The following is a 13,256-nucleotide window of genomic DNA, read 5'->3' on the forward strand; positions in this document are numbered from 1 at the left end:
ATGAATTAAAAATAAACACATGCATTAAAAAATTAAATTCCTGATAAATAAATACATAAAAATAAACGCTAGTTCCTGTTGTGCGTCTCTGCCCCGCTCCGCCCGCTCTCTCCTTCCCATTAGAACGGCCAGGCAACGTCGCCCCGCCCCTCCGCCGTCCCCGGCGCTGCGTCAGGAAGAAGATTGTCCCAGGCGGCTCGCCGTCGGCCCGGCCCGTTGCCAAGGAAGGCGCGCCGCGCGGCCCTTAGCAACGGGCCCGCTTTCAACCCCGCCAGGCCCCATGGCGGTCGCCGCCGCCAACCCCACCGTCTTCCTCCTCATGGTCAGCGGGCAGATCGAGAGCGCGCAGGTGGGCGAGCGGGGCCTGGCCGGGGGCCGGTTTCCTAGGAGAAGGTTGCCAACTTACCAAGCGCCTCTGCACGATGCCGTCGTGAGAGGTGGCTGGAGGGAGGGTCGGGCCCCGTCCGGAGAGTGCTTCTTCTCGAGAGTGTTCTCTCTCTCTCTCTTTGGAAGGGGGAGCCCTGTTTGGCAAATGAATCCTTTTTTTTAAATTATTATTAATGCATTAGCACAGCACCCTCCTGTTATTTTTTGCACGCTCCCCCGACATGCCGATATTTAAATAGGGGTTTGGGAGGGGAGGTCCTTGCGTTTAATTTGCAAAACCGAAGCTGGGGAGCGCACATGCTCCTGTGCAAATTAAGAGCCGCAAGCGTCCCTTTCATCCCCCCCCCCCCCCTTTCTTCCCCAGGGCAGGGAAAGGGCCGTCCGCCCCCCCCGCCGCCTCCCATTTGCAATGGGGTGGTGACAAACCAGGAGAGTTGGCAACCTCGGGTGGGAACTCGGTAGGGTTGCCATGTTTCCCAACCAGCTCTGCTCCTGTGTCTTTAGCACGCTCCCCAGCCTGGGGTTTTCCACTTAAAACGAAGAATTTCTGCATCTTGGGTTAGCATGCAAATATGCTGAATTGATGCACTGTAATGCATTAATGAAAAAGGCTTTGTTTGCAGACAGGGTTCCTTCCCCCCTTTCCCCCCAAAAAAACCCAACCAAAAAACACCATCCTCTCAAGCAGAAGCGCTTTTCTCCCAGGACTTTTCAACCGCTTCAACAATTGCATCATTTGTAGGAGCTGAGAAAAGCAGAGGAGCTCGGTCCTATACAGCATATGGCAATCCTATGTCTTCAGACTGCTTACAGACATCGTTTAAGTACTAAACTGTGGTCTTTCCTGCTTTATTACTGTTTAGTTACGTCATAAGCCTCCTTGAGTTCCACAAGATAGCAAGTGACTGATAAATGCTTTAAATAAAATAAATACCTACGAGTGAAGAATTTCGACTGAAGTCTCTTTTTCCTCCTCCCCAGTTCCCACAGTACGACGACCTCTACTGCAAATACTGCTTCGTGTACGGCCAAGACTGGGCCCCCACCACGGTAAACTCTTTCTCCAACCTCCTCTGGGTGTTTTTGGCACGATGCAAAAATAATGAAAATACGTAACGTTGCCTTTTAACAGCTTGATGGTTATCAGTTTTTGCATTATATTTTTACCTTTGCAGATCTGTCGACTCTGGAACAGAGCCTTGCTTTGCTCGGATTTGGCCGGCCCAGGTGCAATTTAATGTTGAAGTTTCAAGGCGGAGTAGATCGCTGCTGCCTTAAGATCTTGTTAATTCCCCCTTTTTAATTACTCATTGTTCAGTCCCTATAGCAATTGACACACACAAATGTGAAGCTGACTTCTACTGCTGAATCAGACCGTCGGTTCATCAAGGTCAATATTGTCTACTCAGACTGGCAGTGGTTCCCCAGGATCTCAGGCAGAGGTCTTTCCCATCACCTCCTCCCTGGTCCTTTTTAACTGGAAATGCTGGGGACTGAACCTGGGACCTTCGGCATGCCAAGCAGAGGCTCCGCCACTGAGCCACAGCCTCTCTTTACAGCTCTCCAGGGTCTCAGGCGGAGAAAGGTCTTTCCCGTCACCTCCTGCCTGATCCTTTTTAGCTGGAGATGCCGGGGACTGAACCTGGGACCTTCGGCATGCCAAGCAGAGGCTCCGCCACTGAGCCACAGCCTCTCTTTACAGCTCTCCAGGGTCTCAGGCGGAGAAAGGTCTTTCCCGTCACCTCCTGCCTGATCCTTTTTAGCTGGAGATGCCGGGGACTGAACCTGGGACCTTCGGCATGCCAAGCAGAGGCTCCGCCACTGAGCCACAGCCTCTCTTTACAGCTCTCCAGGGTCTCAGGCGGAGAAAGGTCTTTCCCGTCACCTCCTGCCTGATCCTTTTTAGCTGGAGATGCCGGGGACTGAACCTGGGACCTTCGGCATGCCAAGCAGAGGCTCCGCCACTGAGCCACAGCCTCTCTTTACAGCTCTCCAGGGTCTCAGGCGGAGAAAGGTCTTTCCCATCACCTCCTGCCTGGTCCTTTTTAAAGGGAGATGCTGCCAGGGACTGAACTAGGGACCTTCTGCATGCCAAGCAGATGCTCTTCCACTGAGCCACGGCCCCTCTTTACAGCTCTCCAGGGTCTCAGGCAGAAGTCTTTCCTATCACCTCCTGCCTGGTCCTTTTTAACTGGAGATGCCGGGGACTGAACCAGGGACCTTCTGCGTGCCAAGCAGATGCTCTCCCACTGAGCCACAGCACCTCTTTATGGCTCTCCAGGGTCTCAGGCGGAGGTCTTTCCCATCACCTCCTGCCTGGTCCTTTTTAACTGGAGATGCTGCCGGGGACTGAACCTGGGACCTTCTGCATGCCAAGCAGAGGCTCTGCCTCTGAGCCACAGCCCCTCTTTACAGCTCTCCAGGGTCTCAGGTGGAGGTCTTTCCCATCACCTCCTGCCTGGTCCTTTTCACTGGAGATTGAAACTGGGATCTTCTGCATGCCAAGCAAAGCCACTTCCACTGAGCCACTTCGGAGGCCACCTACCTCCCATTTTATCAGCTAGGCTCCAAATACCATGATTGGTTAACAACAGCTGTGATGATCAGTGTATGTATCCTAACAAGTACCTTATAATTTTAAGATCAGAAGAGGGGCAGAAATGTGCGGGATATGAGGTTTCAGGAGCACCTTAAAGACCAATGACACACTTGACGAAGGGCGCTTTGACACTTGAAAGCTCATATCCCAAAGATCTTGTTGGTCTCCGCGTTGATACTGGACTGCGATATCCCTGTTCGGAAGCACGTGATATATTTGTGAGTTTGCTCTGGCCTGCAGAAAAGCTTGTTGGTTTGCGGTTCTCCATTCTTTGGACGCTGGGTGATTGTAAGCACCGCTGTCTGCCTCCCACCCTCTCCCCTTGTTTTTAGGGTTTGGAAGAAGGTATCTCACAGATCACATCGAAGAACAGGGGCTCTCAGCAGGACCTGGTGTGGAACTTCCCCATCGACATCACCTTCAAAAGCACCAACCCCTTTGGCTGTAAGAGACGTTTCAGGAGGTCGGGAAGCCAGCAGGAACGGGGAGGGTGAGACTGGGCACCAGCTGTTCACAGGACGAGATTGGGTGTAACAAGTTCACAGGCCTCGCGTTGCGTGTTAGTGAGGCTTCGGGTCTTCCTGTACAGAGAGACTGAGCTGACTGAGGACATCAGAAGAGCCCTGCTGGATCAGACCAGGGGTCAATCTAATCCAGCATCCCATTTCACACAGTGGCCAACCAGTTTCTCTGGAGGGCCAACAACAGGGCACAGAGGCCGAGGCCTTACCCTGATAAGAACTTCGGAAGACGGAAGAGCCCTACTAGATCAGACCAGTGGGGGTCCACCTAGTCCAGCATCCCCTCTCCCACGGTGGCCAACCAGTTACTATGGAGGGCCAACAACAGGGCAGAGAGGCCGAGGCCTTCCCCTGATAAGGACACCAGAAGAGCCCTGATGGGTCAGACCAGTGAGGGTCCATCTAGTCCAGCATCTTGTCTCACACAGGGGCCAGCCAGTTCCTCTGGAGGGCCAACAACAGGGCAGAGAGGCTGAAGCCTTCCCCTGATAAGAACTTCAGAAGAGCCCTGCTGGATCAGACCAGGGGTCAATCAAATCCAGCCTCCCATCTCACACAGTGGCCAACCAGTTCCTCTGGAGGGCCAACAACAGGGCAGAGAGGTCGAGGCCTTCCCCTGATAAGAACCTCAGAAGAGCCCTGCTGGATCAGACCAGTGAGGGTCCACCTAGTCCAGCATCCCCTCTCACATGGTGGCCAACCAGTTACTATGGAGGGCCAACAACAGGGCACAGAGGCCGAAGCCTTCCCCTGATAAGAATATCAGAAGAGCCATGTGGGATCCAAGCAGTGAGGGTCCATCTAGTCCAGCATCCCATCTCACATGGTGGCCAACCGGTTACTATGGACAACAGGGCAGAGAGGCTGAGGCCTTCCCCTGATAAGAACTTCAGAAGAGCCCTGCTGGATCAAACCAGTGAGGGTCCATCTTGTCCACCATCCTGTCTCACACGGTGGCCAACCAGTTACTATGGAGGGCCAACAACAGGGCACAGAGGCCAAGGCTGGAGGTCAGCTGGAGGTCTCAGCTTTGCGTCCCTAGTTCTGACAAGAGCTGTCCTTGAAAAAGAGCAGTTTCTGTCAGAGCTCTCTCAGTCCCACCTACCTCACAGGCAATGTTCCCTCTAAGCCAGTTTGGTGTAGTGGTTAAGTGTATGGACTCTAATCTGGGAGAACCGGGTTTGATTCCCCACTCCTCCACTTGCACCTGCTGATGTGACCTTGGGTCAGTCACAAGCTCTGGCACAGCTGTCCTTGAAAAAGAGCAGTTTGTGTCAGAGTTCTCTCAGCCCCACCCACCTCACAGAGTGTCTGTTGTGGGGAGGGGAAGGGAAAGGAGTTTGTAAGCCGCTCTGAGACTCCAAGTGAAGGGCGGGGTATATATCAAATCTCTTCTTCTTCTTCTTCTTCTTCTTCTTCTTCTTCTTCTTCTTCTTCTTCTTCTTCTTCTTCTTCTTCTTCTTCTTCTTCTTCTTCTTAGCTGTGGAGTCTTGTGAGCAAACATTCTGCTTTGTGAGCTACCGGCATAAAAGTTGTGAGCAAACGATTTGGCTACTGCATAAATCAGTTTGCTCTGGAGCCATCCTCCCTGAGCTGAGACAAAATTCTGTGAGCCAAAGGCAAAAAAACTGTGAGCTGGCTCAAACTAACTCAGTTTAGAGGGAACGCTGCTCACAGGGTGCCTGTTGTGGGGAGGGGAAGGGAAAGGAGTTTGTAAGCCGCTCTGAGACTCCTCTGGGTAGTGAAGGGCGGGGTATAAATCCAATCTCTTCTTCTTAGCAGAACCATGTCATCTTTAGTAAGCCCCTGCACTTTCCTCAAGCTCCCTTTTTTGGGGTGGTTTGGTGCATTCCCCACCCAGAAAGAAGAGATTGTGCTTATACCCCGCCCTTCACTACCCAAAGGAGTCTCTGAGTGGCTTACAATCTCCTTTCCCTTCCCCTCCCCACAACAGACACCCTGTGAGGTAGGTGGGGCTGAGAAAGCACTGAGAGAACTGCTCCTGAGTGAACAGCTCTGAGAGAACTTGTGACTGACCCAAGGTCACACCAGCCAGCTGCATGTGAAGGAGTGGAGAATCAAACCCGGTTCTCCCAGGTTAGAGTCCGTGCTCCTAACCACTACGCCAAACTGGCTAATAGGTCATCTAGAAGGATAAGGTAATTCCCTTGCCACTGGGGGCACGTTTGGAAAAACCTGGAGTGGGCATCCTGCTTTGCCTTCTGTCTCAGAACAGACTGTTTCCTCCATTCTGAAATGACTCGAACAAAGGATCACACGTTGTCCTTGTTGTACCGGCTACGCAGGATAAACTTGGACGTTTCATGTTTTGCTTCGTTTATGCTTTTCCACTGCAATACCACAAGCCCTGGCTGTTTCTTGTGCCACTTTCCTGCACCGGGGCTGATCACTCAGTAGCGTCAGTTTGGTGTAGTGAGAACCGGGTTGGATTCCCCACTCCTCCACTTGCAGCTGCTGGTGTAACCTTGGGTGAGTTACAAGTTCTCTCAGAGCTGTTCTGGAAAGAGCTCTCTCAGCCCCACCCACCTCACAGGGTGTCTGTTGTGGGGAGGGGGAGGAAAAGGAGTTTGTAAGCCGCACTGAGACTCCGAGTGAAGTGCGGGGAAGAAATCCAATCTCTTCATCTTATTATTATTGTTAAAAGCCTTGCTCGGGTCTTGGTGAAGTCCGTCCGTCTCATGTTGGGCCTTCCTCATCTCCTGCTGCCTTCGACTTTTCCTAGCTTTTTTGTCTTTTTGGGTGAATCTTGTCTATAAATGGTTCGTAGATCGGCCTATAAACGAACAGCTGGAGAGACAGCACTCTGCCAGAGGTTTTGAGAGGTTTTTGACCTTGCTGAGGCAGTGAGATAAGCTGGGCGGGGGGGGGCACCGAGTAGGCATCTCAGGTATCCACCAACGGTGGGCAAACTCCTGGCAATTCTTTCCAGTGACCTCCAACGCCCATCAGGCTGGCAGGCAGGAAGCAGGCAGGCAAAACGGGAGGGAGGAATTATCTCCAGCAGGGCGCAGTGACATCACTTCCGGCATGACCTGGAAGCGCCAGCATCGGGGCGACGCTCTAGGCTTTGCCCAGAAACACTATGGTTTCCAGAGTTTCTAAGCAAGTGCTAGAGCATCAACCCCACTGTGATGCCAGCACTTCCCAGGTCATACTGTGAGTGACGTCATTGCGCAGCAACAAAGAACCACCACCCCACAATAAGGACAATGCCTCCCCCTTCTCCTGCTGTACAGAGTGACGGCTGAGATGTAATTCTACTTGCCACCCCCTTCCACTAGACCCAAGATGTCTGACAAAAGTGATCCTAGCCAGGACCTTGGAATTCCTGACTTAAGGGGTCCAAACCAGGTCTTTAGACCTGGCGATAAAATGCATATTCCCACTGATGTAAGATTCCCCACTCCTCCACATGCAGCTGCTGGTGTGACCTTGGGTCAGTCACAAGTTCTCTCAGCACTGTTCTCGCAAGTGCAGTTCTCTCAGTGCTCTCTCAGCCCCACCTACCTTACAGGGTGTCTGTTGTGGGAAAGGGATTGTAAGCCGCTCTGAGTGGGCGGGGTAGAAATACAATCTCTTCTTTGTGTCTTCCAGACCACACTTGGTTGATGCACAAGGTCAGTTATTTACAAAACTACAAAAAATGGCTATGGGCAAGGGACTAACCTGCTACCTTCCATTCAGGGGAAAAAAAACAAGGCCATATTGTCATAGTAACAAACGTAACTGCTCATAAGCCCGAGCTTTATAGACTCTCTCTCTCTCTGTTTCTTCCTCAGGGCCTCAGATAGTCTTAAGTGTGTACGGCCCAGATAGTTTCGGCAATGATGTGGTTCGAGGCTACGGAGCTGTCCACATTCCTTTCACTCCAGGAAGGTAAGTCCGTGTTTCCTTCCCACACTGAGCATCTGTGTTTGAGCAGACCGTAATCTTCATCGGCTGCTTCTTCTCAGGAAAACCCGGTTCCAAGCAAGCAAGACAGGTGATGAGGAAAATGTGAGATTTAAGCCACACCAAAAAAAATGCAAGGGGTATTATGGGCACACCCTGTACTGGTGGTTGACAAGGCCGGGCTCGTGACTGCTGTGGTGTGAGGATAATTTTTGACAACTTAATAATGTATAGTTTCATTAAGTCCTGGCCAAAGACGTTCCAGTCCCTTGTAGACCGTCACATCAAGCACTCCCACTGGGTCCTGCTTCACACACATTTGCTTCTTGAACTGCCACTGTTGGGCTGCATTTGGAGGGTATTCTGGTTTGAAAAAGTGCAACACACACACCCCCTGTTTTATTCCCAAAGGAAATGAGGCAGGTCATGACAAATCTATCATAATTTATTATCAGCTCCCTGTAAATCAGAGAATGCTTTCATGCCCCCTGGTGGGTGAGGGTCCTCTTGCTCACCATGATGCAAGTTGACCCTCCACTGCTTTCTGTCTTCCCTAAGTGCTTAAACCCCACTCACAGATCTAATCCAAGTGGTGAAATTCTGTTTCAGCCATAAAAGAACCATCCCGATGTTTGTCCCGGAATCGACGTCCAAGCTGCAGAAGTTCACAAGGTACTGAAAGAAATTAGCAATGTGGATTGAATTTTGACGGAGAGCGAAGATTCAAGGCCAGCACCACCTTAGAGACCAACAAGTTTCGGGGGCACGAGTTTTCGAGAGTCAAAGCTCTTTTCGACAGACACCTGGCGGAGGGAGCTGGTTAGGGGTGTGCATTCGGCAAAGAGGAATAAATACCCCAGGCCGGCTGGGGAAGTGAATGGGTGGGAGAGCGGGTCAGTTTCACTCCCCCTCCGCTTGGAAGTGGAGGGGCAGTGAAACTGACACGGCTCAAGTTACACCGAATATTTTCGGCAATGCCGAGTATTTCTTGAATCCCAGTATACTACCAGGATTTAGGAATATCGGTATTTACCAATATTTTTCGGGTTTGGTTTACCCGAACTGTAAAATACCGATATTTTTTCCTGTGCACACTCCTAGAGCTGGTGCACGGAGATATTTGACCAAGCGGGAACTTTGACTCTCGAAATCTCATACCCTAACAATCTTGTCGGTTTCTAATGTGCGACCGGGCGGGCTCTTCCTCTCCAGACCAAGGAAGCTGCCCTCCTAAAACTATTTTAATGGGGAGTCCTGCCCAAATGATCCATCTCTCTGAGCCACGTTGCGGCGGAATTCGTTCTGTGTCCCCTTGGGGGTGCCTGCTCATGTCGCTAGCCCTGGCCGAGGAGAAGTTTTGACTTACTGTGCCCCACATCTTGAGACTTGGCAAACTGGGATCTTGTGGGATTTGGCTCTACGAAAAGCGGGCCGGGCGGAGCTGTCTGGCTGCTGTAGTACTGACTTGGCCTGCCTCGGCTTTCCCCCCAGCTGGCTCATGGGACGACAGCCGGAGTTCACGGACCCCAAAGTGGTGGCGCAGGGAGAGGGCCGGGAAGGTGAGTGCTTGGAAACAGATGCCGCTTCTTTCTTTCTTTCTCTTTCTTTCTTTCTTTCTTTCTTTCTTTCTTTCTTTCTTTCTTTCTTTCTGCCGTCAAGTCACAGCTGACTTAGGGCAACCCTGTGGGGTTTTCAAGGCAAGAGACGTTCAGAGGTGATTTGCCTTTGCCTGCCTCTGCGTGGCAACCCAGGACTTACATAAGAACATAAGAGAAGCCAATGTTGGATCAGGCCAGTGGCCCATCCAGTCCAACACTCTGTGTCACACAGTGGCCAAAAATACCAGGTGCCCTCAGGAGGTCCACCAGTGGGGCCAGGACATTAGAAGCCCTCCCACTGTTGACCCCACCAAGCACCAAGAAGACAGAGGATCCCTTGCCCCAGACCGAAAGTTCCTATCTATATCTTGTGGCTAATAGCCACTGATGGACCTCTGCTCCATATTAAGAACATGAGAGAAGCCAATGTGGGATCAGGCCAAAGGCCCATCCAGTCCAACACTCTGTCACACAGTGGCCAAAAATACCAGGTGCCACCAGGAGGTCCAGCAGTGGGGCCAGGACACTAGAAGCCCTCCCACTGTTGCCCCCCCCCCCCAGGCACCAAGAATACAGAGCATCACTTGCCCCAGACCGAGAGTTCCTATCTCTACCTTGTGGCTAGGAGTCACGGATGGCCCTCTGCTCCATATGTTCATCCAATCCCCTCTTGAAGCTGACCAGGCTTGTAGCCGCCGCTACCTCCTGTGGCAGTGAGTTCCACGTGTTCATCATGACTTCCCTATAGGGTTCTCCCATCCAAGGACTAGCCAGGGCCGACCTTGCTTCGCTTCTGAGACTTGATGACATTGGGCTAGTGTGGGCTATCCATGCCAGGAGTTTTTAGTTGCAAGCAAGGCTCCCTCTAAGCTGTAGAATCTAGTGAGCAAAAATTCTACTTTGTGAGCGACTGGCATTAAAGTTGTGGGCGAGCGATTTAGCTACTGCATCAGTTAGTTTGCTCTGGAGCCATCCTTCCTGAGCTAAGACAAAAATGTGTGAGCCGGAGGCTAAAAACCTGTGAGCTGGCTCACACTGACTCAGCTTAGGGGGAACACTGGTTGCAGGTAAAGAGGTCTCTCCGGGCCTTGTAGGAGCACAGACTCTGGAGGGGGCAAGAGTCACGGACAGAGGATAAAACCGGGGCTTTACCAAACTTCAGAACAGGTTTAGAAGGGCACCGTCCCTGCCTACCCTTAAAGACTGTGCCAAGGGAGGGTTTTTGTCTGACCAAAAGGAAGGTGTTCACTGGTGAAATTAAAGGGTGTGTGAAAAAAATGACCACTTTGGTTTTAAAACTGCTAAATCCGGAGGAGAAATACACAGTCAGTATGTTGGAGGGGGGGGGGCACAGTGTTGCTGCAAGGAAGTTGTACGCCTTCGTTATCGGGTGCCTTAACCGCACAAGGCAGCGTGGCGTACATGCTTAAATAAAGATAAACGAAACATCGGTTATAAATACGTAGGGCGGGGTTCCCCAACTTGGTGCCCCTGCTTTTAGAAGCTGCTGGAGATTTGATTGCCTGTGTATATTTGGCAGCATCTGGCACCACAGCACGACTATCTTCGCTGTGTGACTGAGGATAAGCTGTGGCCGCCATTTTGTGGCCGGCTCCGCCCCCCTTGTGGCAGCCATTTTGTGGCTGGCTCCACCCCCTTGTGGCAGCCATTTTGTGGCCAGCTCCGCCCCTTGTGGCAGCCATTTTGTGGCTGCGCCCACCACGCCATGTCGTAATTCAAAGGTGCCCGCAGGCTCAACAAGGTCAGAGACCCCCGCCGTAGGGTACGGGATAACAGGCAGCATTATCCGCTACCGTCTTTTAAGGGAAGTTTCGTGTTTGTCTTTTGAGCCCCACTGACGGCTGGGTTGTCTCCTCTCCAGTGACCCGGGTGCGTTCCCAGGGCTTTGTGACTCTCTCGTTCAACGTGGTGACCAAGGAGATGAAGAAGCTGGGTTACGACGTGAGCCCAGCCGGAATGCCCAGCCCCTCGCTGGCCTCCATGGGAGACGGCCTCCATAGATACTAAAGCGGAGGATGGGCCCCGTTCGGCCTCCGCTCAACAGCTGCGTTTCCAACCAGCCGGGGGTTTGAACCGGACTGCCTGATGCCCATTCAGTTCTCACAGGATTCGTCTGCAGGGCGGTAGGGGATTCAGAACCTCGGGCGCTGGATAACAACATGTCAAAGTAGGTGCCGTTCAGCTTTTTAACGCCCTTTCGTGTGACGCGCTCCCTGCTCTTTAGGAAACTGAAGTTATCAGGGAGCGAAGATCTGCACAGCTCTCGTGGTGCAGGGCGTTTCGTTGCTGTGAACAGGCATGAGAGGGCAAGTTAAAATGACAATTCCACATTGCACCCCGCAGAGCGATGGCATTTTTAGTGACCTAATGCCTTTATGGGAGAGTGATGAATGAACTGTCACCCACACCGCTGGGGCCGCTCGAGTTATCCCGAGCGAGGTTGCTCACAGTATTTGCACTTGTGTTAAAGCAATATAAGAAAGAGCGACGGAAATGCCTCTCTCTGTACAAAACGAACCAGCTCCTTCATGTGTTACCGTTTTCCCTGAAAGCAGCGTTCCTGTAGATCTCCGAAATGTCACTGTTATCACTGGCCTTTAAGACTAAGGTCTTCAGATGTTACTTTGACCGTTTTCGAGAAGACATGTCTACTTGTTTAACTTTCCCACACATTTGGATGGCCATTTAGCATGCAGCCTACTGGGCATGAAGTAGAGAAGATCAATGTCAGGACACACAAGAGCTTTTTGCATGTTGTTCACAAGACGTTAAATGATACACACACACACCCAAGTCTCATCAAAAGCCACGTGGTCCACTTTGATGAAACCTCTCTTTGTCAAACCGTTCCCGTCTGTATGCAGATTTTTCGTAAATTCCGACAGAATTCGGAGCAGGCCAAAAAAGGGAACTTCGCTGCTGTCAACGCAATACTTTTTAAAGAAAAACTAAATAAAGATCTTTTTTTCATGGTTGTAGCAAAGAGCCTTGTGAATATTGGAGGATGCGTAAGAGAAAGAGAGTGAGACGGTTCCTACAAGGAAAGGAGAAGGGTTTTTGCAGAAAAATGCTATTCTGAGTTTCTGCGGCAGGTGTGGAAAGATTCAGGGATTCCCACGACCAACGCTCCCTCTAAGCTGTGGAGTCTTGTGAGCAAAAATTCTACTTTGTGAGCTACTGGCATTAAAGTTGTGAGCGGGCTGCATAAATTAGTTTGCTCTGGAGCCCCATCCTTCCCGAGCTAAGACAAAAATCTGTGCGCCAGAGGCTAAAAAACTGTGAGCTAGCTCACACTCACTCAGCTTAGAGGGAACACTGCCCACAACCTGGGCATCAGGCTAGAAGGTGAAAGGACAGATTTGCACATGGCTTCCAGCTAAAACACTTTCGCTAGGGGGAGTTGGAGATCTGTTCACACACTCTCACACAGCCAAACAATGCCCACTACGGATGTTGCCGCCACTGCAGGGAGTACTTGTTTGTTACGGACACATTCCCGTCCTTTCCCCAAGGAACTCAGTTTTAAAAGCGTTGGAAACGCAGTTGGTTAAACCTAAAGACAGAGCACACACACACAGACACCGTACAGAACAAAAAACAATTTTTAAGACGTTTTCTTTCAATTTCCAAACACTGATATGACAATTTGCTTAAGACGGGAGACCAAAAATGTGATCAATACCGACCTAATTTTATACTTCACGTTAAAAATGCACGTAGCAGCACATCTCTGAGCTGAAGGCAGAGTTCTTGATTAAAGGCACAGGAGATCTGCCTGGCTTCTCTCCTCTTGTACACGTTCGCCAGATACCGATTGTCTCTGCGCACAGGCAGCTTCCTGTTCCGTCTCTGGTTTCTGCTTCTATCGCCTTGACCTTTTCAGGAAATTCCAGCCACCTGCTCCGGGCGGCTCGCCAAGCGACTGGCGTAAAGGAGATTTGACAGAGATTTTCGACATACCGAAGAGAAGATTACATCAAGGTTATTTTACAGTCGTGACAAGTTGTAATTCTCCAGCAATTCCATTTATATTCTGATTACCTAGAAATGTTATCGGGAAGGTTATAAAAACCGGGCTGTTCACCCTCTTCCCTTTAATATCCCTCCCCAAAATTCAAGACCAAGAAGAAATTAGATCTACCTCCAAGCATCAATTTAAGCAGCTCGAGAAGAGAGAACAGAGAGAGAGGCACAAAGTAGGACGCCCCACATTCTTCT

General features: G+C 51.0%; 1 protein-coding gene across 1 annotated transcript; it reads left to right on the forward strand.

Annotated features, from left to right (window-relative positions):
- The first annotated feature begins 204 nt into the window (after positions 1–204).
- Positions 205–11,961, forward strand: B9D1 (B9 protein domain 1). Its single transcript, XM_015409411.1, has 7 exons — positions 205–349; positions 1,369–1,437; positions 3,319–3,430; positions 7,308–7,404; positions 8,029–8,091; positions 8,911–8,978; positions 10,900–11,961. The coding sequence occupies exons 1-7, from the start codon at positions 281–283 to the stop codon at positions 11,043–11,045; spliced, it is 624 nt and encodes a 207-aa protein (XP_015264897.1). The 5' UTR covers positions 205–280; the 3' UTR covers positions 11,046–11,961.
- Positions 11,962–13,256: the final 1,295 nt, after the last annotated feature.

Source organism: Gekko japonicus, unplaced genomic scaffold (genome assembly GCF_001447785.1).
Source record: "Gekko japonicus isolate JY-2015 unplaced genomic scaffold, Gekko_japonicus_V1.1 scaffold103, whole genome shotgun sequence".
Classification (NCBI taxonomy): domain Eukaryota; kingdom Metazoa; phylum Chordata; class Lepidosauria; order Squamata; family Gekkonidae; genus Gekko; species Gekko japonicus.